The 27713-nt window shown below is 35.4% G+C and overlaps 2 protein-coding genes across 2 annotated transcripts; one reads left to right on the plus strand and one right to left on the minus strand.

The window, feature by feature from the left end:
* On the minus strand, positions 1 to 20853 carry LOC128187580 (cell division control protein 45 homolog). Its single transcript, XM_052857995.1, has 18 exons — positions 20725 to 20853; positions 20536 to 20595; positions 20328 to 20420; positions 18005 to 18099; positions 17480 to 17600; positions 8839 to 8954; positions 8463 to 8511; positions 8274 to 8335; positions 8034 to 8144; positions 7446 to 7637; positions 7134 to 7232; positions 6716 to 6827; positions 6329 to 6384; positions 5726 to 5864; positions 5492 to 5575; positions 4317 to 4435; positions 3900 to 3976; positions 1 to 336 (listed from the first exon to the last, which is right to left on the minus strand). Exons 1-18 carry the CDS (start codon positions 20773 to 20775, stop codon positions 272 to 274), a joined length of 1701 nt encoding a protein of 566 aa, XP_052713955.1. The 5' UTR covers positions 20776 to 20853; the 3' UTR covers positions 1 to 271.
* Positions 9274 to 27612, plus strand: LOC128187582 (sodium-dependent lysophosphatidylcholine symporter 1-A-like). The gene is made up of 24 exons (XM_052857998.1): positions 9274 to 10384; positions 10512 to 10676; positions 11170 to 11294; positions 11448 to 11574; positions 11907 to 11985; positions 14877 to 15022; positions 15346 to 15440; positions 15514 to 15646; positions 15996 to 16079; positions 16274 to 16357; positions 16458 to 16570; positions 16716 to 16853; positions 17035 to 17140; positions 21530 to 21641; positions 23444 to 23476; positions 24118 to 24239; positions 24411 to 24541; positions 24705 to 24777; positions 25101 to 25169; positions 25989 to 26075; positions 26237 to 26266; positions 26354 to 26442; positions 26996 to 27077; positions 27343 to 27612. The coding sequence occupies exons 1-24, from the start codon at positions 10364 to 10366 to the stop codon at positions 27406 to 27408; spliced, it is 2310 nt and encodes a 769-aa protein (XP_052713958.1). The 5' UTR covers positions 9274 to 10363; the 3' UTR covers positions 27409 to 27612.
* The last annotated feature ends 101 nt before the right edge of the window (positions 27613 to 27713 follow it).

Raw genomic sequence — 27713 nt, forward strand, 5'->3', positions numbered from 1 at the left:
TTCATTTCATTTTGTTTTTATTTCATTTTCTACAGATGATCTGATATCACAAATGAGCGGATAAATTAATTAAAAATCATACATATAATTCTAGATTGTTTGTTTAAAAAAATCTATTGAAAATTATACAGCACTTTGAAAACACATTTTTTGGAATGTTTCACATTCCAAAGTCATACAAGATATAAATATAGAAGGACTGCAGGATCCACCAGACTGATGATTCAATAGACTTGCCATTCCGCCACCCGGAGGCTGACATATTCCATCCTTACTGCATCAGGCTGATCAAAGCATCAAAGAACTTGCTCTTGTCTTCAACTTTCATCTCCATAACTGAAAAGACAAGCACCATTGTGATTACTATGTAAGATTTTGCATGATAATTTTTACTAGCAGGGAAATAGAGAGAGAGAGAGAGAGAGAGAGAGAGAGAGAGAGAGAGAGAGAGAGAGAGAGAGAGAGGTGAATTGGTCAGGTAACAAGAGGCCCATGGGCCACATCGCTCACCTGAGGAACAATAGGTATGATAAAATCAGCTTAATGGAGTCATAATACAAACTATCTGGACAATGTACAATAATACATGTTGATCCTGTATAGATAAAATCCATTTTCCCCTGGATATTCTTATGTTTATAATCATTAGTCCCTTTTCTAACAGGACGATTTTATAGTCATATCATATGTTGAGTATTGCAGTTCTCAAAAAGATCCTTAACAATTGTTTATATATGGGATATAAACGTACATAAACTCTGAACCTTCTTGTGAGGCCAAAGAATTGTCCTGGGGCCAAAGTCTTAACAATTATAAAGAATCATCTGGCTGATTAGTTTCTGAGAAGAAGATTTTTAAAGATTTACCATATATATTCCTTTGTTAAACTTTGAACCCCCATTGTGGCCCCACCCTACCCCTGGGGATCATGATTTTCACAACTTTGAATTTACACTACCTGAGGACGCTTCCACACAAGTTTAAGCTTTCCTAGCTGATTAGTTTCTGAGAAGAAGATTTTTAAAGATTTACTTTATATATTCCTATGTAAACCTTTGACCTTCCATTGTGGCCCCAACCTACCCCCGGGGGTCATGATTTTCACAACTATGAATCTACACTACCTGATGATGCTTCCACACAAGTGTCAGCTTTCCTGGCTGATTAGTTTCTGAGAAGAAGATTTTTAAAGATTTACTCTATATATTCCTATGTAAAACTTCGATCCCCCATTGTGGCCCCACCCTACCCCCGGGGGTCATGATTTTCACAACTTTGAATCTACACTACCTGAGGATGCTTCCACACAAGTGTCAGCTTTCCTGGCTGATTAGTTTCTGAGAAGAAGATTTTTAAAGATTTACTCTATATATTCCTATGTAATAAAACTTCGACACCTCATTGTGGCCCCATCCTACCCCTGGGGATCATGAATTTCACAACTATGAATTTACACTACCTGAGGATGCTTCAACACAAGTTTCAGCTTTCCTGGCTGATTAGTTTCTGAAAGGAAGATTTTTAAAGATTTACTTTATATATTCCTATGTTAAACTTCGACACCCCATTGTGGCCCAACCCTACCCCCGGGGGTCATGATTTTCACAACTGTGAATTTACACTACCTGAGGATGCTTCCACACAAGTTTCAGCTTTCCTGGTTTTATGGTTCATGAGAAGAAGATTTTTAAAGATTTACTCTATATATTCCTATGTTAAATTTCGACCCCCAATTGTGGCCCCACCCTACCCCCGGGGGTCATGATTTTCACAAATTAGAATTTACACTACCTGAGGATGCTTCCACACAAGTTTCAGCTTTCCTGGTTTTATGGTTCATGAGAAGAAGATTTTTAAAGATTTACTCTATATATTCCTATGTTAAATTTCGACCCCCAATTGTGGCCCCACCCTACCCCCGGGGGTCATGATTTTCACAAATTAGAATTTACACTACCTGAGGATGCTTCAACACAAGTCAGTTCAGCTTTCCTGGTCTTATGGTTCATGAGAAGAAGATTTTTAAAGATTTACTCTATATATTCCTATGTAAAACTTTGACCCCCCATTGTGGCCCCACCCTACCCTCGAGGGTCATGATTTTCACAAATTAGAATTTACACTACCTGAGGATGCTTCCACACAAGTTTCAGCTTTCCTGGTCTTATGGTTCATGAGAAGAAGATTTTTAAAGATTTACCCTATATATTCCTATGTTAAATTTCGACCCCCCATTGTGGCCCCACCCTACCCCCGGGGGTCATGATTTTCACAAATTAGAATTTACACTACCTGAGGATGCTTCCACACAAGTTTCAGCTTTCCTGGTCTTATGGTTCATGAGAAGAAGATTTTCAAAGATTTACTCTGTATTTTCCTATGTAAAACTTCGACCCCCCATTGTGGCCCCACCCTACCCCCGGGGGTCATGATTTTCACAAATTAGAATCTACACTACCAGATGATGCTTCCACACAAGTTTCAGCTTTCCTGGTCTTATGGTTCATGAGAAGAAGATTTTTGAAAATTTCTCGAAAATTTTCATAAATTCCTAATTATCTCCCTTTGCAAAAGGGCGTGATCCTTAATTTTCACAAATTTAAATCCCCTTAGGCTAAGGATGCTTTGTACCAAGTTTGGTTGAAATTGGCCCAGTGGTTCTTGAGAAGATGTTGAAAATGTGAAAAGTTTACAGACAGACGGACAGACGGACAGACGGACGGACAGACAGACAGACAGACGGACGACAGACAAAATGTGATCAGAATAGCTCACTTGAGCTTTCAGCTCGGTGAGCTAAAAATGATAAGTCAGGCATTTGTGGACATCTATTGCAAGTCAAACTGGACTTGTATATTCATAAAGCTAACGTAAGTTAAAATGGTAATGTATTTTTGTAAAGTTGATTAAACTCAAACTGGTTGTGTAGATGAGTAAACTTAATGAAACACCGAGATTAGTTGTGAAAATATGTAAATCTTGTCAAAGAGTCAAACTGGTTGTTAAAATGTGTAAACTTACTGAAAGAGTCAATCTGGTTGTGTAAAAAATAAACTTACTGAGAGAATCTGTCTGGTTGTGTAAATGTGTAAACTTACTGAAAGGGTCGAACTGGTTGCCTACATGTGTACAATTACTGATAAGGTCTAATTGGTTGTGTAGATATGGACATTTACTGGAAGAGTCAAAATGGTCATGTAAATATGGAAAAATTCAAAGTCAAACTGTTTGTGTAGATGTGTTAATTTACTGAAAGAGTCAAATTGTTTGTGTAAATGTTTTTATTTACTGAAAAGTTCAAACTGGTTGTGTAAATGTGTAAACTTACTAAGAGAGTCAACTTGGTTGTGTAAATATGTTAACTTACTGAGAGTCCAAACTGTTGTGTAAACTTACTGAAAGAGTCATTCCGGTTGCATAAACAGGTACATTTAATGAGTCAAAATGTATGTGTAAATATGTAAACTTATTGAGGGAGTCAATCTGGTTGCGTTAATGTATTAACTTACTGAAAGAGTCAAACTGGTCGTGTAGATGTGTAAACTTACTGAAAGAGTCAAACTGGTCGTGTAAATGTGTAAACTTACTGAAAGAGTCAAACTGGTCGTGTAGATGTGTAAACTTACTGAAAGAGTCAAACTGGTCGTGTAGATGTGTAAACTTACTGAAAGAGTCAAACTGGTCATGTAGATAAGTAAACTTACTGAAAGAGTCAAACTGGTCGTGTAGATGTGTAAACTTACTGAAAGAGTCAAACTGGTCGTGTAGATGTGTAAACTTACTGAAAGAGTCAAACTAATCGTGTAGATGTGTAAACTTACTGAAAGAGTCAAACTGGTCGTGTAGATGTGTAAACTTACTGAAAGAGTCAAACTGGTCGTGTAGATGTGTAAACTTACTGAAAGAGTCAAACTGGTCGTGTAGAGTCCTAGAGTTGGTACTGGCTGCAGCTTGTTCAAAGGCTTTGCCAAAAAAACTGGAAATCCAAATGATTGTTGATTTATATTACATGTGTGTAAATGAATAATTGGATATTTCTTATTTTAAATGAGATGATTCAAATTTTATCAAATTTTTCTAATAATCTCTGTTTAAATGCCATCTCAAACACTAAAATAAACATGTAGATGTTCAGTATTTCTTACAAAATCCTAGTTTAACTTATAGTGCAACTTGTGTTTAAATGTCTGCTGGTTTTGCCTCTAAATCTTTGATTAGAAATACAGATTTTTATCAATATAACTGAGACAGCTGTAGGTTACACTGATTGGATGCACTTTTCAGTATAATAGAGACAGAGCTGTGTTGTAGGTTACTTTTTCCTGTCTTCGTCCAGTTGTAGCGGGGGAATCCCAATGACTAGAGTCGTCCCTTGGTCAGCATCCAGAGGGGCCCCCAGAACCAGGGGCAGGGAGCGTGCCTTCTTGTTTCGTGTCTGAAATAAATCAATAGAATTGAAATGATTAAAACTATATACATGTATACAACCCTTATCTGTCATAATATGGTAATCAGGTGTATGCATTGCTCTATCTTGAGCACTCTTGGCTGCTAAAACCCATTTCATTATAAGGTGGCTCAATACATCGTGAAACATTTTCCCAAATCAGCAGAAAATTACTTGATTATGATAGATATCATTGGATAAGAAGTATTTAAGTCTAATAAGCAAAAAAATGTGCAATTTTGGATGAAAACTTCCATTTTCAAAAATTTAATTCAGTTAACATGAACAAAAGCTCCAGGCGGATTTGAACTCATGATCTGCGGTTTAGAAGCCCAATACTTTAACCACTAAGCTACGATGATATACAACCCAGTTGAACGATATAAACAGTTTAATAAAACATTTAAATTGCCATCTTGTGAATAGTGTCTTAAAAAGTATAAGTGTAGGTGTAGTGAGGTAACTTATAAGTATAATTTTTTTCTTTCTTGCTTTACACCGAGTCCTTGATAACATTAACTACAGGTAAGCTGTGACTGACAATAGCTGTTCATAAAATCAACATGTTGACAAATGTTTAAATAAGTCAAGATCTACATGTATTTAAAAACAATATGAAGAGGCATCCTCTTCAATCTCTTATATTTCATGTGCAAGATATCCACTTGTATTAAGTTTTGGGATTTCCCAATGGGAGTTGACATCAGTTTAAAATTGTGAATGAAACACTTCAATATTTCTTCAATCATTACTATAGGTTCCTTATATTAAGTACTTAATTCCATGATCCTGCTGTTTTGTATCAAATCATGAGAATATAAAATCGCAAACTTGGAAAACTTATCAATATTTCTTGTAGTTCCCAGGTCTCAGAAAATAATGGTGAGATTCTAAAATTTGGGAGGGGTGCTTCTCATGATTTACGCGGATATAAATTCCTCAAGTTTAATTAGGAGTTTACAGTATCTCTACCTCGTCCCTGCCTAGCATGATGATTCCCATACTGTGGTAGATGTCTACATATCCACATACAAGGATACATACCACTGAGCAGTAAGCCTCCAGTGTAAACCGAGCCAGCCTTACCAAACAGTTGGGCTTGGAAAAAAACTTCACATCTTGGGTACCCTGAAATTAATAATTTATTCAAATGTAATGACAAATATTTTTTTTCCAATTGCACCAAATTAAATCTAAAGCTGCAGCTTTGAAACGTTCTGTTACAGCCTATCTACACGTAATTCACTGTAACAGATTCATGTACTGTTGATATCTAACCTCTTGAATGAATGTATAGAGGAACGGCCCAGCGGACAGGACCTGGTGGATGTCGAGGAAGGTTTGAACCTGAGTGACGACAGCCTGCAGCTGCTTCCTAGCCAGATCTATGGCCTTCTCCAACGCATCTGTGTTGGATCTAGGAAATAATCAGATACATTTGGTAAGTCTTTCCAAGTACACATTTGCTAGAAAATCAAATATTTAAAAAACCCTCTGAGAAATATTCATTCTAAAATCATTTTAAAAATCTTCCTATCTGATATTTCACCAAAACATTCACGTCAAGCATTTTAAATTCTATTAAAAATTCATGTAACAGTAAGGAGAATTAGGCCAGAAACCATCAGCAATCCAAAATTAGCCCCATTTTTTAATGTGCCATAAATTTTTAATATGGGAGGCACTGTAGCTCCTAGGTCGTCCATCCAAATTTTTTCAGACCAGGAGCTACAGACCTGCAGCGAAGAAACCCTTGGTTAACAGAGGAAGGGTGAGCTAGGCAGTAAACTCAAAATGATAACATTTACAATACTAATTCATTTCGCAAGCAAGCAGTGAAAGTGAGATGTGACATCAATTTATCCTGGCAATTATACCTACCTGTTTAAAACATCAAGAGCTTTGAGAAAATTGTCTGTAGGACTATTTCCCTTTTCCTGTAATGAAGCAGAATGAAAATATTAGCCTAAAATGATTCATTATCCTTCATACTGTGAGTTGCCAGAGATATAAATCAGGAGTAATATTTTCACAATCAATTCGTGAATTAATAATTTTTGCACATAAACATTACTTACAAAAATCAGGAAAAAAAAACCTCTGAGAAATATTCATTCTAAAATCATCTTAAATTTCTTCCTATCTGATTTTTCACCAAAACATTCACTTCAAACATTTCAAATTCTTTTAAAAATTCATGTAAACTGCATCACATTAAGATCATAATCGCATTTAACTCCAGAATATAACAGGGTCCAAGAAACTTACGATGGACTCTAGCGTGGCAGAACAGGCCAGTGTGACATCCGCCGCACAGAGTTTGTTCTTGAACCCATACTGAGCGTTGTATGATGGGATCACTACATCGTCCGCCTCTAACCTACAAATGACATCAGCGTACACTCTCAAACACACTAAGGTTACAGGTCTCCTATCTTTTAGTTGCTGTATTTATTCTGCAGGTCTATAAGAGACTGACATTATATATGAATTTTGTTCTTTCATTGTGTAGTACATCCATTTCCCCATATGTTCTTGCACGTGTATTATGTGGTAGAACAATTTATCCTATTGATCCATTTTTCTTATTTTACTTATCATTATTCATGTATTCGTAAATATTATAAATATAATGTACAATAAATTCTTCTATTCATCCAAACATGTTTGTGTATTCATAAATTACCCGTATTTATCCATGTGTTCCTGTATCATGCCTTTGATGTTTTTCTTTAATGTGGAGTCCATGGAAGAGAACTTCTGTTTGCACTGTGTCAATGGTAATCTATCACAATATAGCATAAGTATTCAATGTGCAGCATACATAGTCAGAGGCAATAAACATATACAACAGTTAATAGACAATGTTAAAGAAAATGACAATAATACATGTAACACTATCATATTCAAAGCAGAACAACTCTCTGTTTTTAACTTACCGGTATAATAGATTTTACAAAAAAAACCCTGTTATAACAAACATTTATTATCTCCATACCCCATCTCTGCCAAGAACTCGTGCAATCTTTTCTGTCCTTTGAGGGTCCAGATTCGGAACTTGCATGCTGTTCCGATGGAGTGACAAATGCTCTCAAATATCGTCCAGTGCCGGTATAGATTCAGAAGTAGCTCGTCCTCGTAGGAAATCTTCAGGCAGTTCACCGATATCAAGTAATTATCCTCCTCCCCCCTTCAAGGATAACGTAAAATATCAGACATGTACTCCATAAAGGGAAATATTCGTCTCCATTTTATTTTCACCCCTTTTTTGCCTTCGTTCTACGTGGGCGAAATTAAGACTGGGCAAATTCTAATGTCTCATATTATCTCTCTTTAAACACAACAGTGTCTGGGTGTATTAAGACGGGGTGAAACTGTTTGCAAGTGTAGAAGGATGAAAATTACACGGGGCAAAAATAACCCTGTTTACAGTGTATAAATTTGTTACACATATCAAACCTGTAACTGTATTTGATAGCTTGGGTTTTATACCACACCTAGTTTAACATACAGTATAAAGTACCTGTAATTACGTTTCAATTTTAACCTACATGTCAGTAGTCTTTATAATACTGCCTGTATCTACCTGTGGTTGTGTCTAGACACATGAGCCTGTAGTTTGATGATATCATTGATGTATTTGTCTCTTGTTGTTCTGTAATGAAGGAACTGGTCCGTCACCCCAAGTATAGACAACCTAAAAATAGATACATGGAGTATAAATATAGTCTAGACAATTAAGTATAGACAGCTCTCCTGTCAAAAAAACAAAAGAATTACTAGGGGAGTTATATGTATATGAGCAGTGACAAGGGAGACAACTCACCATAAGAGATCATTTGTGTCTTTTGACATCTTCCATGCTAACTCAAACATAATGAAAGCTGCCTAAAAATTTAAAAAATTAATTAAACATAGAGATACATGTAATATCAATCTTTATGAACTGCGAATTGTTTTTATGAGATTGAAATGTGAAATTATTGCTACTATTCTCTCGCTATTTTTTTCTTACCGAGGTGCCAAAGGTAGAGAACTGTGTGTAGTCAAATAAAATCTTTGTTCTGCAACAAAACAACATTTTCTCAATTAATTTCATATCAGTGCCCCTTTTCTTTCATTTTGAAACCAATTCAGACCCAAAAAGCGAGCAATGTTTTGGATATATACCAGTGCTGAGATAAACATAATTCAGTTTAATTACATCAAAAATTTGTTTTCATTTCCAATCAGCACAATTATGATTGTTTTTTTTTACTCAATTTGGTATGAGTTAACATTAATACAAATACCAATATATCAAATATTCTTCCAAATTTTCGTGTCTAAAAAACAAAATAAAATCATAGATGCTCTTTTTACAATTAATTTTCCTGATCAGCTGTACTCACCTGTTTTCTTCCCATAGCCGCCTTTCTCTCCGCTTCTCGATGGAAGCATCGTCAAATCTCCGTCGTTTTCCTGACCTCTCTGAGTCATCGCTGTCATTACCCGAATCATCATCAGACTTCAAGTAAAAAGAAGACCAACTGATATCAAAACCACTCATATAAATCAAACCAAATATGGCATGATACTATCCCCCATTTTTATTTTCGGCTAGTTATTTGTATATATTTTAAAGATCAGCTCACAGTCAGAAAACACCGACCTTTGTTTAGAGGAGATAAATGTAATTCTAATGGAAATTTTAACACCAGTTCAAACTTAGTAAAAGAAGATAAAAAATATTTCTAATTTTTATCTATCATTTATACAACATATAAAATTTCGCCCTTTATTTAAATTTGATTCATTCTAAAATATTTACATTTTATTTTGCAAATATGTTTTCTTATATGAACCTATAGAATAGCAAAAATGTTCAATTCTGTGTGAACTTTTTCATGACGTCACAATGATCATAGCACGCGTTTATTGCTTGCCTTATTTTAAACTTAAAATCTCGGTAATTTTAACAGTTCTGAACGATTTTCCTTTTTCAAATGTAAATATAAGTAATAAACAGTAATGTTAAAAAGTTCACCGGGATATGAAGTTGGTTGGTACGTGATCAAATCTACTGAGAAGCCCTTTGGGCTTCACAGGATTTTATCACGTGACCAACCAACATCATATCCCGATGAACTTTTTAAATTGCTGTTTATTTCTTAAATATAACAATTAAAGTAATCATACAGCCAATGTTATACAGGTTTCCTTAAAGTACATCTTACTCATTTGTCATACAGTAAAACACGGTTATAGCGAACACGCTTATAATGAATTGACGCTTTCAGCGAAGTGAATTTCATTCCCAAAGTCTCTATTTCATGTTGTAAACCTGACGGATATAACGAATTACGCTTATAACGAAGTTAAATTGGCCGTCCCTGGGACTTCGTTATAAGCGTGTTTTACTGTATATCCATGAAGACACTATTATGCAATCTTGACCTCATCTTAATTGAAATGACTACAACTATAAAAACATTATTATTGACTTGTCAGAGCTGTACACCTTTGAACTTGTCATTACACAAGTTTATTAAAGGTCTGTTGTACTAACACCCAACCTTTCTTTCCTTTGTGAAACCAACTAATGTTTGAACAAAGCACCACAATACGACACTGTCCAGTGTTGGTTTACAAAGCTAAGACCCACAGACTGGACATTTAAACAGGAATGTCATGTTGACAGTGTACGTGTACCGGTGTTGTGTGATAACTGTACACCCTGACTGAGGCGACTGGTTATCTGTGTACAAACTTATCTACAAGGACAAAGATACACAGACTATCTCTATGATATATCTAGTGAACTGTTAGACTAGCTTCATCATCAAGTTTTTGGATTACATCTAGTCCAGTTTTTCATCAGTGGAGTGAATGGACAGCATCACTGGACAGGAATTACAGTGGTGACTGGTCTGCATCATGCAGAGACATTATAATAAGGTTTGTGGACACCACTATCTGTCAGAAATCACAAGATCTTACAAACGTTAATTCATTGCAATTGAAGATTTGTCCTAAAGTGAACTTTACACTGGTATGCAGACTATATCAATACTTTTCCACACAGATTCCTGAAGATATGGAGTCTGCCACTACTAGGGAATTCTGGGAAAAATCCCAGCCACTTCCTGTCTGGAGGAAGATCTGCTTCGCTATAGGTGGTGCCCCCTATCAAATCACGAGCACTGTGCTCGGATTCTTTATGAGTATTTTTCTTCTGGAGGTAGCACAGGTGATAATTTACTCACTTGATAGAATTATTACTTAGGTATGTATTACCTTTACATGAAATATATAACTGTATACAAACAAGGTGAAATAGAAGCTACAATGAAATCTTTATAACCATGACCTCAGATGAATGACCTTGAATTTTATCTTAATCTTGGACCTCTATCTTTTATAAATTATAAGTTTATCAAATATGTATGAATTTCAAACATTGATTGCAAATCATTTACAGATATATATATAGAAACAAACTGACTATTATCTTTTATCTGTAAGGGAGATAAAATAAGAATACATTATGAATCATTTGAGGCTTACCTCAATCAACCGATCTTAATATATATTCATGTACTAAAATTAAAATTAAAGTGGCAGGTCGTATTTCCAAAATAAAATATTATTTAAAAGAGATCTTTCAAAGCAATAGAAAAGTTAAGCCAAGTTTTAACTGCTTGTTCAGTTCTGTGCATGATGTCCTTTTTCTCCCTGTGAAGGTTGACCCCTCCCATGTGTCTGTGATCGTATTTGGAGGGAAGCTGTGGTACGCCATGACCGACCCTGTATGTGGTTACCTGGTCAACAGGACCAAACCCTCCTCCTGGGGCAAGTACAAACCTTGGTAATTCTAATCTTAATATTCTTTCGTCAGTCAAATCACTTGATTCTTTTACATGTATTTGTAATGGAAACTGCTTATGTTGTGAATTTAAAATAATTTAGTCTTACACATTCCACAAAATCTGAGTTTATTCTTTGGTTTTTGGGGGGCCAGGATTTTGCTGACCACGCCCTTTGCTTGTGTGACCTATCTCTGTTTCTGGGCCGTACCTGACTACAGCCAGCAGGGAAAGCTCTGGTGGTACCTGGTCTTCTACTGCCTGTTTCAGGGATTTCTGTCCGTGAGTCCCCTCTCACTGTGTCAATATCTTAACCTTAACGCTTTGCAGCGAATATTTCATTACCACAATTTTCTAAACTCAGACTTTTACTAAAATGTTGACGTAAGAGTGTAATATAAAGTGTACTGTGTAATTATTCTCCTTTTTAATTCAACCGCTATCCAATCACAGTTCAGGCAAATAACTTTGATACATGTATTGTCAAACAGGAATTTTTTTTAAGTCCTACCATTTTCAGATGTTGCACTCCTATGGCAAAACTTGGCATCACTAGTCTTCATAACGAATGTTAACACTGGTCCAGACACTAATTCTCCCTCTCTTGTTTACAGGGTGTACACGTGCCTTATACCTCAATGACCATGAGTCTCAGCGAGAATCAGAGAGACAGGGACTCCATTACAGTATACAGTAAGTCAATGACTCAGTAAACATAACATGACTGTGTACAGTAAGTCAATGACTCAGTAAACGTAACATTACTGTGTACAGTAAGTCAATGACTCAGTAAACGTAACATACTGTGTACAGTTAGTCAATGACTCAGTAAATGTAACATTACTGTGTACAGTAAGTCAATGACTCAGTAAACGTAACATTACAGTGTACAGTAAGTCAATGACTCAGTACATGTAACATTACTTTGTACAGTAACTCAATGACTCAGTAAACATAACATGACTGTGTACAGTAAGTCAATGACTCAGTAAATGTAACATTACTGTGTACAGTAACTCAATGACTCAGTAAACGTAACATTACCGAGTAGAATAAGTCAATGACTCAGTAAACCTAACATAACAGTGTACAGTAAGTCAATGACTCAGTAAACATAACATTACTGTGTACAGTAAGTCAATGACTTAGTAAACATAACATTATAGTGTACAGTAAAACAATGACTCAGTAAATGTAACATTACTGTGTACAGTTAGTCAATGACTCAGTAAATGTAACATTACTGTGTAAAGTAAGTCAATGACTCAGTAAACGTAACAGTACTGTATACAGTAAGTCAATGACTCAGTAAACGTAACAGTACTGTATACAGTAAGTCAATGACTCAGTAAACGTAACATTACTGTGTACAGTAAGTCAATGACTCAGTAAACATAACATTACAGTGTACAGTAAGTCAATGACTCAGTAAACATAACATTACAGTGTACAGTAAGTCAATGACTTAGTAAACGTAACATTACTGTGTACAGTAAGTCAATGACTCAGTAAACGTAACATTACAGTGTACAGTAAGTCAATGACTCAGTCAACATAACATTACTGTGTATAGTAAGTCAATGACTCAGTAAACATAACATTACAGTGTACAGTAAGTCAATAACTCAGTAAATGTAACATTACAGTGAACAGTAAAACAATGACTCAGTAAACATAAGATGACTGTGTACAATAAGTCAATGACTCGGTAAACGTAACATTACTGTAGGTCTCAGTGGGTCAATGACTCAGTAAACGTAACATTACAATGTACAGTAAGTCACTGACTCAGTAAACGTAACATTACTGTGTACAATAAGTCAATGACTCAGTACATGTAACATTACTTTGTACAGTAACTCAATGACTCAGTAAACATAACATGACTGTGTACAGTAAGTCAATGACTCAGTAAATGTAACATTACTGTGTACAGTAACTCAATGACTCAGTAAACGTAACATTACCGAGTAGAATAAGTCAATGACTCAGTAAACCTAACATTACAGTGTACAGTAAGTCAATGACTCAGTAAACAAAACATTACTGTGTACAGTAAGTCAATGACTTAGTAAACATAACATTATAGTGTACAGTAAAACAATGACTCAGTACATGTAACATTACTTTGTACAGTAACTCAATGACTCAGTAAACATAACATGACTGTGTACAGTAAGTCAATGACTCAGTAAACCTAACATTACAGTGTACAGTAAGTCAATGACTCAGTAAACATAACATTACTGTGTACAGTAAGTCAATGACTTAGTAAACATAACATTATAGTGTACAGTAAAACAATGACTCAGTAAATGTAACATTACTGTGTACAGTTAGTCAATGACTTAGTAAATGTAACATTACTGTGTACAGTAAGTCAATGACTCAGTAAACGTAACAGTCCTGTATACAGTAAGTCAATGACTCAGTAAACGTAACAGTACTGTATACAGTAAGTCAATGACTCAGTAAACGTAACATTACTGTGTACAGTAAGTCAATGACTCAGTAAACATAACATTACAGTGTACAGTAAGTCAATGACTCAGTAAACGTAACAGTCCTGTATACAGTAAGTCAATGACTCAGTAAACGTAACATTACAGTGTACAGTAAGTCAATGACTTAGTAAACGTAACATTACTGTGTACAGTAAGTCAATGACTCAGTAAACGTAACATTACAGTGTACAGTAAGTCAATGACTCAGTAAACGTAACATTACTGTGTACAGTAAGTCAATGACTCAGTAAACATAACATTAGAGTGTACAGTAAGTCAATGACTCAGTAAACGTAACAGTCCTGTATACAGTAAGTCAATGACTCAGTAAACGTAACATTACAGTGTACAGTAAGTCAATGACTTAGTAAACGTAACATTACTGTGTACAGTAAGTCAATGACTCAGTAAACGTAACATTACAGTGTACAGTAAGTCAATGACTCAGTAAACGTAACATTACTGTGTACAGTAAGTCAATGACTCAGTAAACATAACATTAGAGTGTACAGTAAGTCAATAACTCAGTAAATGTAACATTACAGTGAACAGTAAAACAATGACTCAGTAAACATAAGATGACTGTGTACAATAAGTCAATGACTCGGTAAACGTAACATTACTGTAGGTCTCAGTGGGTCAATGACTCAGTAAACGTAACATTACAATGTACAGTAAGTCACTGACTCAGTAAACGTAACATTACTGTGTACAATAAGGCATTGACTCAGTAAACATAAGATTACAGTGTACAATAAGTCAATGACTCAGTAAATGTAACATTACAGTGTACAGTAAGTCTTTGACTCAGTAAATATAACATTACATTGACAGTAAGCCAATGATTCAGTTAATGCAACATTACTACTACAGTAAGTCAATGACCCAGTAAATGTATCATTACTGTGTACAGAAAGATAGTAACCCTGCTACTTGTAAACTTTTATTTCATCATAGTTCCTCAGGAGGAGGCGTTTCCAGCAGAGCTTTTGTATTGTAGGAATAGGGAAATTTAGACAAGCACTCTACTGAACAGGCCTCAGTTGTCCTAGCTACTAAATTACTTTTGTTTGATTACAGGAATGGTTGCTGAGGCGATAGGTGTGATGACTGGAGTCGTAATTCAAGGTCATTTCATCAAAAAGCACAGGACGGCAGGATTGTGTGAAAAAGGTTCATCCTCCTCTAATCAGAGCTCACCATCCAGTGACAACATTATTAATCAGGTATAGGTAGCCAAGCTCTGCTATTTGAGTAAGCAACATATTGCTCTGTCTTTCATCTTTAATTTGTATTTTTCAATAAGATTATATGATGCTTCCTTGCAAAATTATTTAGAAGATCTGTCTTCAGTAAAAGGTAGCCCACCTTGCCAGTTTGGACTAGAAAGGGATGGGTCATGGTCGTGGCAGAAAATGTACCATTTCCAGTGTCAAATATGTTAAATACCTGCATAACAGATCTTTGTGTTCTCTTGTTTCTCAAACCATTGTATATAAATGTTAAATCAGGTCTTTCATTCTATTGAAATTTTCTGTACTGTCATCAGATCGGCTCCTACCACGATGCCTCAGTGACCATTATCTGTATCTATGTCATCTGTATCCTGATCTGTTTCTACGGAACAAAGGAACAAAAAGGCAAGTACCTTCATCCCAAAGCCTAATACTTATACAGAAAACACTTTAGGAATACAATAATGATGCTTATTTATGAGTGTTTTGAACTGTCTCTCAGTCAACCACATGGCGCCTGAGGACGGGTTTTTCCTGGGACTACAGAAGGTGCTGTTTTTCCGTCCGTATGTGAAACTCTCCATGTCCGTTCTATTTCTGTCCGTGGCAATCTCAGTATGTACACATTCAGCATTCAAACTTCATCCTAACATGTAGGTTGTCATGTACATGTATAAACATGACATTTATTTTTCACTCTTTATTTTCATTATGCTTACAGTAAACAAGTTGCCAAAACCTTTTTTTCCCTAAAGTTAGTTTTACTACTAACATCATAATGAGATTCAAAACTCTAAACCATTCCCAGGAGATCTAATGCACCAAGTTGTGTCTTTCTGCATGTGTGTCATTAGACTCATTACCATGTACCATGCTATCAAATGACATCCAAAACCAGTTATATCTGACCTTGACCTTTGATAATGACCTTGGTCCCTATGACAATGACCTGTTTTATTTCCAGATAACCCAGGGTAACCTGGCCCTGTTCTGTACCCACACACTGGGCATGGGCCGACACTTCTCCACCTTCATAACCATTATCATGGTAACCAATTCCAGTGTTTATTTCTACATATCAGTAAACTCCATATACATACTCTCTAAACCAATGAACCAAATTTCTATAATATCAAAACTGTATCAATCCCAAAACATAGTTATCTTAATTTCTTCTGAGTATCAAATCAAATTTTATTTCAATTTGGTTCCTGTTGATCTTTATCATTTGTTGATTAAAAGGCATCAACCATTTGCAGTCTTCCGATCTGGCATCTTGTGCAAAAGAGGATCGGCAAGAAGAGAACTTTTGCAGCTGGCATGCTGGTCAGTATGAACAATCGAAAACTGTTTACCATTCACTTGATTGATCAAGAAATAACTACTCATGTAACACCACTCTAAGGTTTAAACATTTTTTTTTCAGCTGTTTATCCCCGTCCTACTCTCTCAGTCGTACCTCGGTGACAATTTCTACATTTACACTGTGGTCCTTGTGCTGGCGGGATTAAGTATCGCAGTCTCTCTACTCCTTCCCTGGTACACACACACACACTTACTATCAACTCTTATTCATTAAGATTTGTTCAATACTGCTTACTAAAAATTCATTAACTCATGCTTATTTAGCATTTTTCATTTCACTTTGACCTTAATCCTTGACAATTATTATATACTTTTGAAGGTCGATGCTGCCTGATGTCATTGATGAGTTTTACATCACGCATGGTGAACACAGGGATGCCATTTTCTACTCCTTCTACGTTTTCTTCAACAAGCTCGCCACTGGGTTTGCAGTTGCATCGTCCCAGTTTGCATTAAAGTAAGCATGCTACATCTGCCTAAATTTGAATATATATGAATTCCTGATTTTTTATAAAGTACTAAAATTTTATTGGTTTACCAGGTGACTGATTTTTAAATATGTGAATGATTTTGAAAATAAACAATTAGATTGCACACAATGCTGTGCTGGAAGAGTACTAATTAGTACACTTTGACAGGTTTGGTGGGTACAGAGTGGGGGCGTGTCAGCAGCCACCCAGCGTGGGGAGGGCACTCCGGTACCTGATGATCCCAGGGCCTGTGGTCGCCGTGGTGATAGCCCTAGTGTTTCTTGCTCAGTACCCAATCAATGACACAAAAGCAAGACTCAACGCACAGAAAATGAAGGAAAAACAGAGTACCACATTCTGAGAGCCATATGAAAATGTATGAGGGCAGAACTCTTCAGTTCATTATAGGAGGGACCCAATACCTGTACATCCAAGATGTGTAAACATTTGAGCAGGTGAAACACAGGGGTATTGATTGACTTAATACACCCCGATTGGATAGTGCATCTACTGTGGCACTTGTTACATAAATCAACAGCTAGTTATGACAGTTACAATCTGACTGAGTTAAACATTGAAGAGAAAGTGAAAAAAATTAACATCAACCACTGACCTCATTCTCTCGGAAGACGCTGTCATAATCTGGGACGGGATTATCATCAAAGTCCTCCTCTTTCATCAGGAGTTTGACCTGGATTGCATTGAACACATTGTGGACGTCCACTGGCCTGTGACTGAACAAATCATCATCATCATCATCATCATCATCATCATCATCATCATCATCATCATCATCATCAGAAACAACCATCAGAACTTATAACAATAAAAATTAACCAACAAATCCTATTCCTTCTGTTGTTTTACTCAATAGTAAGTTGCATTTTACAGACAGTGTACATTTGTCACAATCCTTCATTCAAGAATTTCAATATAAGAGGACAAACTTTGTTTAAAACAGCCAATGTAGATTCTATGGTTTTGACTAGCTTTCTTTCTAAAGAACCAAATAATACAGAAATATTAGCCACAGCACATCAAACCTGTTAATTACAAGTTATTTTTTCTCAACATGCAGACCAAAATAAATGTATTTCTCACAATTGAAAAGACTAGATATAAGAGTTCTAGTGCCTACCTGTCACAAATGTAGAAGCGCACACATTCCTCTGGCTGAAGAACATCCACCACATCTATGGAAGCTCCACAGTTAATCATCAACACATGACGGACCTACAGTAAACCAGATCCCTGTTACTGAGCCGTCTTTTAACATATCATTCATTCTTCTGTTGTGCTTACTGCTTAATAAGTCAACATGGATACAAAGTTCAATGGAAAATTGTAATGTAACAATATTACATATCATTATTTTTTTCCAAATTGCTTTTCTCTTGAAGGTGTGTGAAAAAAAGGTTGAAATCAAAGTCGTATTTGTGCCTGAGTGAAATTTGGGCTTACACAAAATGAAATTGGGGCTTACACAGAATGAAATTTGGGTTCACTGTAGCTGCAGTAAGGCCTATAAAAAAAATTGTGTGTTTAGGGTAACACTGATGAAAAAATAAGGTTAGGTAGGTAGGGATTTTTTTTATTTCATATTTTTTTCTGCATGAACCTGAACAATTTTTGTTTGGGTCATATTTAAAAAAGGATTTTTTAAAATAAAAAAAATATAAAATTCACAATTGGATAAAAACAGACATCTAAAAATGGTAGGATAGGGGCATTTTTCTAGGTTAGGTCGGATTACCCTATTAATATAAAACACACAACTTTTTGTTTTAGGCCTAATGAAGAGGGCTACAATTCCATAGGATCTCCATAAAAGTGCAAAATTATTTTTTTAATGCAACTAACTTCAGTCTTAAAAGACTGTTTTTATGTTAATTTTGACTTCCTTCAGATAAAATGATTTTTTTAATCAAGTTGAACAAACTAATCATAAATAAATTAAAACCAGATAAAACACACCAGCATGTAACAGTCATCCTCTTCAGCGGCCATGATAGTTCTCATTTCATTTTATGGGATTTACGCTTAGAGTTTTGATGGGCTTGATATCATGAGTGTACATTTTACCTCGTTCTATTACTTAAATATCATTTAAGAAAAGGGTATATAATGGAAAATTCATAATTAGTGAATCACTCCAGCACTTGCACCATTAAAGAGATCCTATAGAGTTGTATCCCCCCCCCCCCCCCAAAAAAAAAAAATTGGGAGAGAGCTACATTACTGAAGCTACAGTCGTTTGACCAGTTCCGAATAGGGTACAGATTTGGAGGTGCTGTAAATGTTCCTGGGTGTTATTTTTAGATCTGATTTTTTGGCCGATATACACCATATCCCTGCTGATATAAATGCAATATTACTGCATTTAATTTTTTTAAAACAAAATTTTATTCTAACAAATTACGTGGGAAGCCATTTTACCAGTTGTGAATAAGCCGATGGGTTCCGAATAACATAACTGTTCCTATACATATGGAATGCAGATAAAAAAGTTTCGGCCCTAAAACTATTGATTGAACCTGTTGAATAACAGGTTTAATGCAAACATCTCAGTTATTTGTATTTTCTTAACAAGACAGTTTGATTTGCACGGAAATGACAGACAAAATCACCGTAACAATAATTTAGCCTGGTTTCTAACATCTTGTCGGAATACAGTCGCAGCCCCTCCACTTATCATTATTGTGGTACAATATGATTTATTTAAGACGGAAAAAGACATTTAATGAATTCCAGAAGTATTTGTTTTAATCAATCCCTTCATTAAATCCTAAAACAGAGGGAAACAAATTGGGTATTCGGAACTCGTAAAATGACGGCTCAATAAAATTCTGCTTCCACTTGCGTTTTTATTTTATTTTTTATCCTGTTTGCTTTTGGGTATGTTAGAATACATACTAAACCTACATTTAAAAAAAAGAAATCTTGTTACAAGTGAAAATTTAAGGCACCGACAGACGATTTTACGTGCATATTAGCGTTGCAATGACCTGGATTTATTACAAAGCGAAAGTAGGTCGAATAATCTAAGACCGATATCAAATACATGTATGACCGCAAAAAATGAAACTACAGCAGAATTCAAACAAGCATTAATACGTGTTTATATTAAAGGTATTGATTTTTTCCTCCATGTTTTATATCATAAATTTTTTGCTATTTAACTTCTGAACTATTCGGAACTGGTCAAAATTCGTAACTGGTCAAACGACTGTACAAATGTAGGTTAACTGTCGATCCAAACATGAAATATTTTGTTAAAATAAGCAAAAGGTGCTTGTCCTAAGATTTCTTTGCACCAAAGTATTGGCAATTTGGCACATACGTTTGTACTTAAATACCCTATGCGCAATTTTTTGTTTTACAGCATTATACATATATTTATAACCCATTTGGATGATTGATGACAGTCCTAACCTGTTTAAAAGCACAAAGTTAGTACATACCCCTTCAGAGTTTTCTATGTAGGCTTGCTGTAAATTTTCCTTTCCTGTTACTGGGACAATGGTATACAAAATCTGGTCGGACTGAAATAAACACTGAAAACAACAAGAAAACATTTAGGCTTACATTCATTTATCATAAGTTACCATAACCAATGAAATGTTCGAATAGTTTTGTTACGCTTGATGCAACTGATAAGACATAATTTACCTGTAGTATTTTACAAGCACAGAGAGCATCGACGTCAAATGCAACCAGTACCAATACTCGCTGTCAAGAAAAACAGATGGTGATTTAATCTTCTGTAAATTATTGATCTAGTCTATACATTTGTTTTTCATCTTGAAGTAAGGCTAATGAAACGTCTGTTGAAGATAAAACTCGCTAGCTAAGTCTTACTTGATGTCGGACGGCGTCATAAAATCCAGATTTAAAGTCTTTCAGAAACATCTTGGATCATTGTTTACATCGTCATGTCTTTATCTTTTGGCGCGTTGTATTTCACAAGGAGTTCCGAATGTATTTTCCTATTGGCCGTGTTCAGGAAAAACAAACCAATGAAAACCCTTGTTATATGTTGTCTTTTACTTGATAATTCGTACCTTATATCACTTAGAAAAACTCTCGTTTAAAAAAAAAGACAAAACTCCACCATATAGTTCAACATCAAATTTGCAAACAAAAAAACCCCGATGAATAGCTAAACTTAAGATTATCATTATTTTATTTTACAAATTGCTGTTCCTAGCTTTACACTCTTCCTACTTTCATTTTCGTCTTTTTGTTTGTCATCTTGTTCACGAACGTCACATTTAATAATACACAGTACATTTACTGTGTGTATTTCATAGAGACATTTGATTACGATATTTGCTGCTAATCAGAATGGTGAGCAATTTTTTATGGTATATTTATAGGTTAAGCAGAGACATAAACCAAAGACATTCATGTCCATGAAATAACACAGCACTTTGTATGTTACAATACTATGCTGTGTTTTTGTCTTAAAATTATTTCATAAACTATGGTGACAATGGGCTCAGCTTTATACCTTCACTGAAACATATCAATCTTAGTATGACGTAAGCAATGCCAGCTGCTACTTTTTTCACTTCGGTGTACAAAAATGTGAAATAGTAGACTTGAGGCTTTGTCACATCTTCAAGAGCTAGCTACCAATGATCAATAACTGTTTCTGTTATAGTTTGGGTTCGGTCAGATGTTCCCAGAGATGGGGAGGAGTTTTAATCAGACCTATCGGTGTTACTCGGTCACGATGCTCGGGGAAAGAGATGACGTGGAGCGAGGAGGAAAAAGTTTGTCTTTATCTTAATATTAAGGATTGGAGATAAACCTTCTCACTTTAATATGTTTTACGGTGCTACCGTTCTGGCGAGCGCAGCAAGAATTACGCATACCTTGCATCATTGTCAACCTAGTGTTATTTAGGTATCAACAAATGTCAAAGAATGTTTGAGAGAGTATTGCTGTACAATAAGTATGCCAAAGGTACTAAATTTAATGGTTATGATACATACAGCGCAACCCCCTACCCCGAGAGAGAGAGAGAGAGAGAGAGAGAGAGAGAGAGAGAGAGAGAGAGGGGGGGAGAGAGTGCCCGGTCCCTGTTTGTAGGTTGTGTCATTTCCCACTTTCAAATTTAATGGTTTGACTATAAGCGATATCTACATAATTTTTTTAACTGTTTATTTTTTCATTTTATTCCTTTTTATTTAGTTTATTTAGTTCAAAATGCCCTATTGTTTATTTCCTTCCTACTCATATACTTATCTGCCTACTCTACATGCATGCACAATTAGCTTGAAAATTGATCGATATGGCAGTAAAGTATGGCTCTTGCTAGTATATATTTATATAATCTCTATATAAATAAAATAAAAACAAATCATATGTCAATGAGGCAGGTATTGCGGTCCATACTGAAATAGCTAGTACACTCATTATAGATGTTTGATCCACCTCTAAATTTATCGCGGGAAATATAGCGCGAGAGCACTGTGACGTCATCCATGACTTTGTTCGTCTTTGTTTACGTTTCTCGACTCAATACGAAGGTATGGAAGCATATAACAAATCTTTTCAGTCTCGCCAAAGCATATGCGGTACTCAAAACGTGTCTTCAAACTTTAAGACACTGTAAATTACGAGTTAAAAATCGGCCATTTTTGGCATAGCACCACGGGTGAAAACATTAGAGAGCATTATGGGACGTAGACAAAAAAATTTGTTTGATGAACTGTAGGTTTAGCTCGTTCTTTTTCCCGCGCACACTGGTTCTTAGAGCTCGCTTCGCTCGCCGGCGCTGTGCGCCGGCGAGCTGCGCTCGCTATTATAAACTTATGCTTTAAAGTTGTTACTGTTGTATCAAATAGTTAAAGAAGTCAATGATGGACAAAAACATATCTCAAACTTTTTGATAGTTGTCAGAATTTTACAAGTGAACAATTCTTTTCAAATTTCAGGTAAAAGTAGCTTTTTTATACTTTAAGGACTATATATTTAATATGGTAAAAAATCTGCTCCTTATTAAACCAATTTTTAAATGGTTTTGAATCAAAATCAAATCTTCATAAAACTTTATAGTTACAAAAGATGTCTATCACATTACCGGTAATTTTGATATGAGTCATTATTGTCGTAAAGCTGTTTATCTATGATGTGTCACAAAAATTGGCTAATTCCCGCAATTATGCCAACAAATGAAACTATTGTCATTTTCTTCATATTTTGCCTGTGATAGTAGGTCTGCTCAAGTACGAATTTAATTTTTTTTTGTTAAAATAATTATACACATCATAGTTAAAATGGAACTTGAGCAAGCCTGCACTTAATGTTTTCCAGTCGAAAATTTGTCGGAAAACACCCATATTTTGCTCAAAAACATTAATTTATCAAAATAAGACGATCTTCATGGCGTCATTTCTACATTATGACGTTGCTGTGGTGATAACTTTTTTTCACACTTACTTTCAATATGACTTCAACTATCTTTAACATTATTTTTAAAGTTCATTATAGAACTTTAATTTTGGGGGCGAGAAACACATAATACTGCACATAGTCCTTTGTTAATTTGAATTTTATTTTATTTTCGTAGTCATTATGCCTCCATCTGCATTGGATCAATTAAGTAAGTATATTTATAGAGATTATTTAAGAGTTTTGAGGTTTTATTTAGTGTCTAAGTACATGGAATGTTATCTAATCACAACTCAAACTAAATTAAATTGCCACTGAAGGTTAGAATGAGATGTTGGCAGTATAGGTCAGACGAGGAAATAAATGGCAACATTCTTGGTATTAAAAATAAAGAGTTAGTGCTCTTTTATATGCATGTAAACAGTTAAAGAATGTTTGGTTAAAAAAAAAAAAATCTTTGCGTATACACTTAAAAAAAAATTTGCACCATTTTTTTTATTAACAGATAAATTATTTTTACCGGTAACAGTTTAGAAACCGGTAATCAATATTTTGATGGCAACAAAATGTATTTTTCTAAACTTTAATATAAGGTGGTTTGCAAACCATACATCCGATAATTTTTGGCAATGATCTAATTTTTGCTTTTTTTTCATGATCTCTTTTGAATCAAATAATTTTTTAATTCAAATTATTGAATACGCAGAAATTATATCCTGTATTATTTTCTGCCAGAAACTTTATAAATCGCAAAAATGACAGACGCAAATTTTGTGACACACAAAACCCCCCCTGATATATGGGAATCTGTAAGTGAATCAATTCATTTTATATCTTTCCTTATTCCCACAGCACGACTACACATTCAATACCCCATGTTATTTAAGCTGACCAACAAGAAGAAGAACAGGGAAACTCACTGTGGGGTCCTGGAGTTTGTCGCTGATGAGGGCCGAATATACATTCCCTACTGGGTCTGTACGATTTATTCATTTACCTTAATTCCTACAGATGGAGTCAATTTGTAAATGAAGATCTATTATAATAGCTTTCTCTTCTAGTATGGCTCCTGAATGTCTCATTGGATTGCACTTTTAAGGTAAATCTTATCACGGCCGGTGACTGCATTGTGTTTTTTCCTGTAGATGATGACAAACTTACTGTTGACAGAAGGAGACTTGATTCAGGTTGAGAACGTTTCCCTTAAGGTGGCCACATTTGCCAGATTTCAGCCCCAGTCTGTGGATTTCCTGGATATTACAAATCCTAAAGCTGTGTATCCTTAAGCTAATGTTTTATTTGCCAAAAGAGCTGCACAGAAAAATTAATTTCTCTATTATATTACAAATGAATAGCTTCAAAAAATCTTTCATATGAAATGTATTTATTCGTTAATCAAAAATGGACATACATCATGTAGATTCTTTGACTGTTGTAAGCTTGGAAAACATGCTGCGAAGTTTTGCCTGTTTGTCGACAGATGATGTCATATCTATAAAGTACAATGAAAGGGCAAGTACTCGTAATGATACAATTTAAATTGATTTTTAAATTACTGCATGGTATCAAAAATGGATTTTAGAAAGCAAGCACTTGATTTTTATTTGAGTCAAGTGAAAATGATATAATAATGTTGAGAGATCTAGCATCCCATTCCCAAAATATCATGGGATATTATGTTATACAATTTGACATCAATTCTGTATGTCAATTATCTTTTAAAATAAGATCTATGCAAGGCTCAGTTGACTTAGTTTGAATGTGGTGACTGATATTAACTGTGTATTTGTTGATTGTTTGTTGTTTATTCGGTTATAACTGATGTTTGGTTCCAGAATTATGATCTGTTAGTGCTGGAGACCAAGCCAGACCGGGCAGTGTCCATCATCGAGTGTGACATGAATGTGAGTAATTTAGTTTATAATTTGTAGCACATTGTCATAGCACATTGATGTAGCACATTGATGTAGATCATTGACCTAGCACATGACATAGCACATAGATGTAGCAAATTGTCGTAGCTCATTGACATAGCACATTGACGTAGCTCATCGACATTGCACATCTTAGTAGCACATCGTCATAGCACATTGATGTAGCACATTGTTGTAGCACATTGATGTAGAACATTGATGTAGCACATTGACGTAACACATTGATGTAGCACATTGACTTAGCTCATTGAAATAGCACATTGAAGTAGCTCATTGAAATAGCACATCGATGTAGCACATCAACATAGCACATTGATGTAGCACATCGTCATAGCACATTGTTGTGGCTCATTGACGTAGCACATTGATGTAGCACATTGACTAAGCTCATTGACGTAGCACATTGATGTAGAACATCGATGTAGCACATTGATGTAGCACATTGAAACCTTGACAGATGAGAATGTGCAGAGTCAGTTTTAGGTTGTAGTTTAAAAAACTTACAAAAATCAAAAACTTACTTGGGGCTGCAAAAAAGCTTACTAAACTTCAGACCTTGCTCAGATTTCTGTAAACTGCAATGGGGTCAAGTTATTGTCCACATGACATTACACAATGCACATTAACCAATCAATCAATAAATCTATTAATCATTCTGCGAAATGTTGATCAGCTGGATATGTTAGCTGGAACTATCTGTATTTTGACAATCCCTTGATACATCAAAAGGACGACTTGAATAAGCCAGCTTATTTTACTGTTACCGGTAACTGTATAAATGTATTGTAGGTGGACTTTGCCCCTCCTGTCGGGTACAAAGAACCTGAATTCCAGAAGAAGACCCAGGGTGATGAGGAGATGGCATCAGCAGAAGTGGTGAGTCCTCCCATCGCTGTTACGTCTTCACCTCTTCTTCACTCATTTTCTTTTCTCTTAGACTTGGTCATAACTTTAACACGTTAAGATTATTTGTACAAAACATGATGAATCTCATTTCATTTTGAGTGAAATTCATGCTATAAACTTGATGTTTTCAGGATCACATGGATACAGATTCCTCATTCAAGGTAAGAGTTATTTCCCTTAAAGTAGTCTCCCAAAAAAGTTTAAAGACTTTGACAAATTTGAGATTAAATATCTTTCTGTGATTGCAGGTATTCAGTGGTGCAGGCAATAGACTAGACGGAAAGAAGAAAGGCACAGAACCTGCCCCCGTGGAGGGTCTTTCTGTAGCCCCCAAAAGGTCAGTGAATTATTGTCATAAACGGTCATGGAATAAATATTCCTTCCCAAATGGTCAGTGAATTAATATCCCTCCCCCAAATGGTCTGTGAACTAATACCTCTTCCCCGGAATGGTCAGTGAATAATTATGCGAAAATGTTCAGTGAATTAACACACCCCTCCAACAGTAAACAGAAACACACACCCCAAACAGTCAATAAAATTATTCACCTCTATGTGGTTAATTAATTTACATTCCCATGAAATGGTCAGGTCATTAACACATCTCTAACTTACCACTGAATTTATACCCCCCTTCCCAGAGGGCCAGTGAATCCTGTGGAGATGGTCAGCTCCAGATACTCGCTTACTTAGTATATAATGTACAGTTTTATTTTTCATATTTGAAAAGGACTGAAACAGATACTCGCTTACTTAACTATATAATGTACAGTTTTAATTTTCATATTTGAAAAGGACTGAAACATGCATTGTCCAACTACAATTACGACCAAGTAAATTGCCCCAAAAAATTCCAATTTAACCTGCATGATTGTTTTGTTTTTTGTACAGAGGAATCCCAGACTATGGATATAAGAAGGGAACCATCAAGTTCATCCGGACTGCTAGACAAGTCAACAATGAGTCTGCAGAGGTTGGTGTTGTTTCTATAGCATTAGTATTTCATGTCACCAGGAAAAGTGAAAACTTTATTAGAGAAAGGAATGAATTACCAGGGGAGGAAAAAGAAGGAAATTCAATCGATCCGGGGTCAACACTGATCTCATGAATGACCATTTTGAGATTCAAATTTCCAAAAATTTGCCATAAAATCAAATCCCAGGTTCACTAAAGTACTGCCCTGTATACCTGGTACATGTTTGATACCTGTGTCACTGAGATTATATTTTTTTTTACAGGAGGAGAAATCATTCGAAGCATTTTCTGGTGCGGGTCAGTCTCTCAGGAAGAAAGGAAGGAGATGAGTGGAGGCCAGAATCTGTCCTATTTATTTCAATCCTTTACATGATTTCCGTAACTGGACTTTTTTTGGGAAGAGAGAGTTTATCATTGTGTCTTGCATACATTATTATGACACTGTTTCATGAATGCTTCTGAATTTGAATGGTAGAAAATTGTACATATGTGTTAATGTTAAGGTATGTGTTGAAGTAAACTTAGAAAACCCAGCATTGTGTTGATGGTTGATCTAAGCCAGTGGAGGGATGAGGGTGGAAATTGTTGTTGATTTCATACAGAGCTTACAAATCTGGTAAAAATAACAAATAAC

This window comes from Crassostrea angulata, chromosome 6, assembly GCF_025612915.1.
Source record: "Crassostrea angulata isolate pt1a10 chromosome 6, ASM2561291v2, whole genome shotgun sequence".
Lineage (NCBI taxonomy): Eukaryota > Metazoa > Mollusca > Bivalvia > Ostreida > Ostreidae > Magallana > Magallana angulata.

Bases quoted from the DNA above. Each gene is read 5' to 3' on its own strand.
- LOC128187582 (XM_052857998.1), top strand. From the start codon at position 10,364: ATGCAGAGACATTATAATAAG. The intron at 10,677-11,169 runs GTGATAATTTAC...CTCCCTGTGAAG, and splicing joins TTCTTCTGGAGGTAGCACAG to GTTGACCCCTCCCATGTGTC. The intron at 24,240-24,410 runs GTCTGTACGATT...TTTTTCCTGTAG, and splicing joins GAATATACATTCCCTACTGG to ATGATGACAAACTTACTGTT.
- LOC128187580 (XM_052857995.1), bottom strand. From the start codon at position 20,775: ATGTTTCTGAAAGACTTTAAATCTGGATTTTATGACGCCGTCCGACAT. The intron at 20,596-20,724 runs GTAAGACTTAGC...TTTTCTTGACAG, and splicing joins ATGACGCCGTCCGACATCAA to CGAGTATTGGTACTGGTTGC. The intron at 6,385-6,715 runs GTAAGTTTCTTG...GCTTCATTACAG, and splicing joins CTGCCACGCTAGAGTCCATC to GAAAAGGGAAATAGTCCTAC.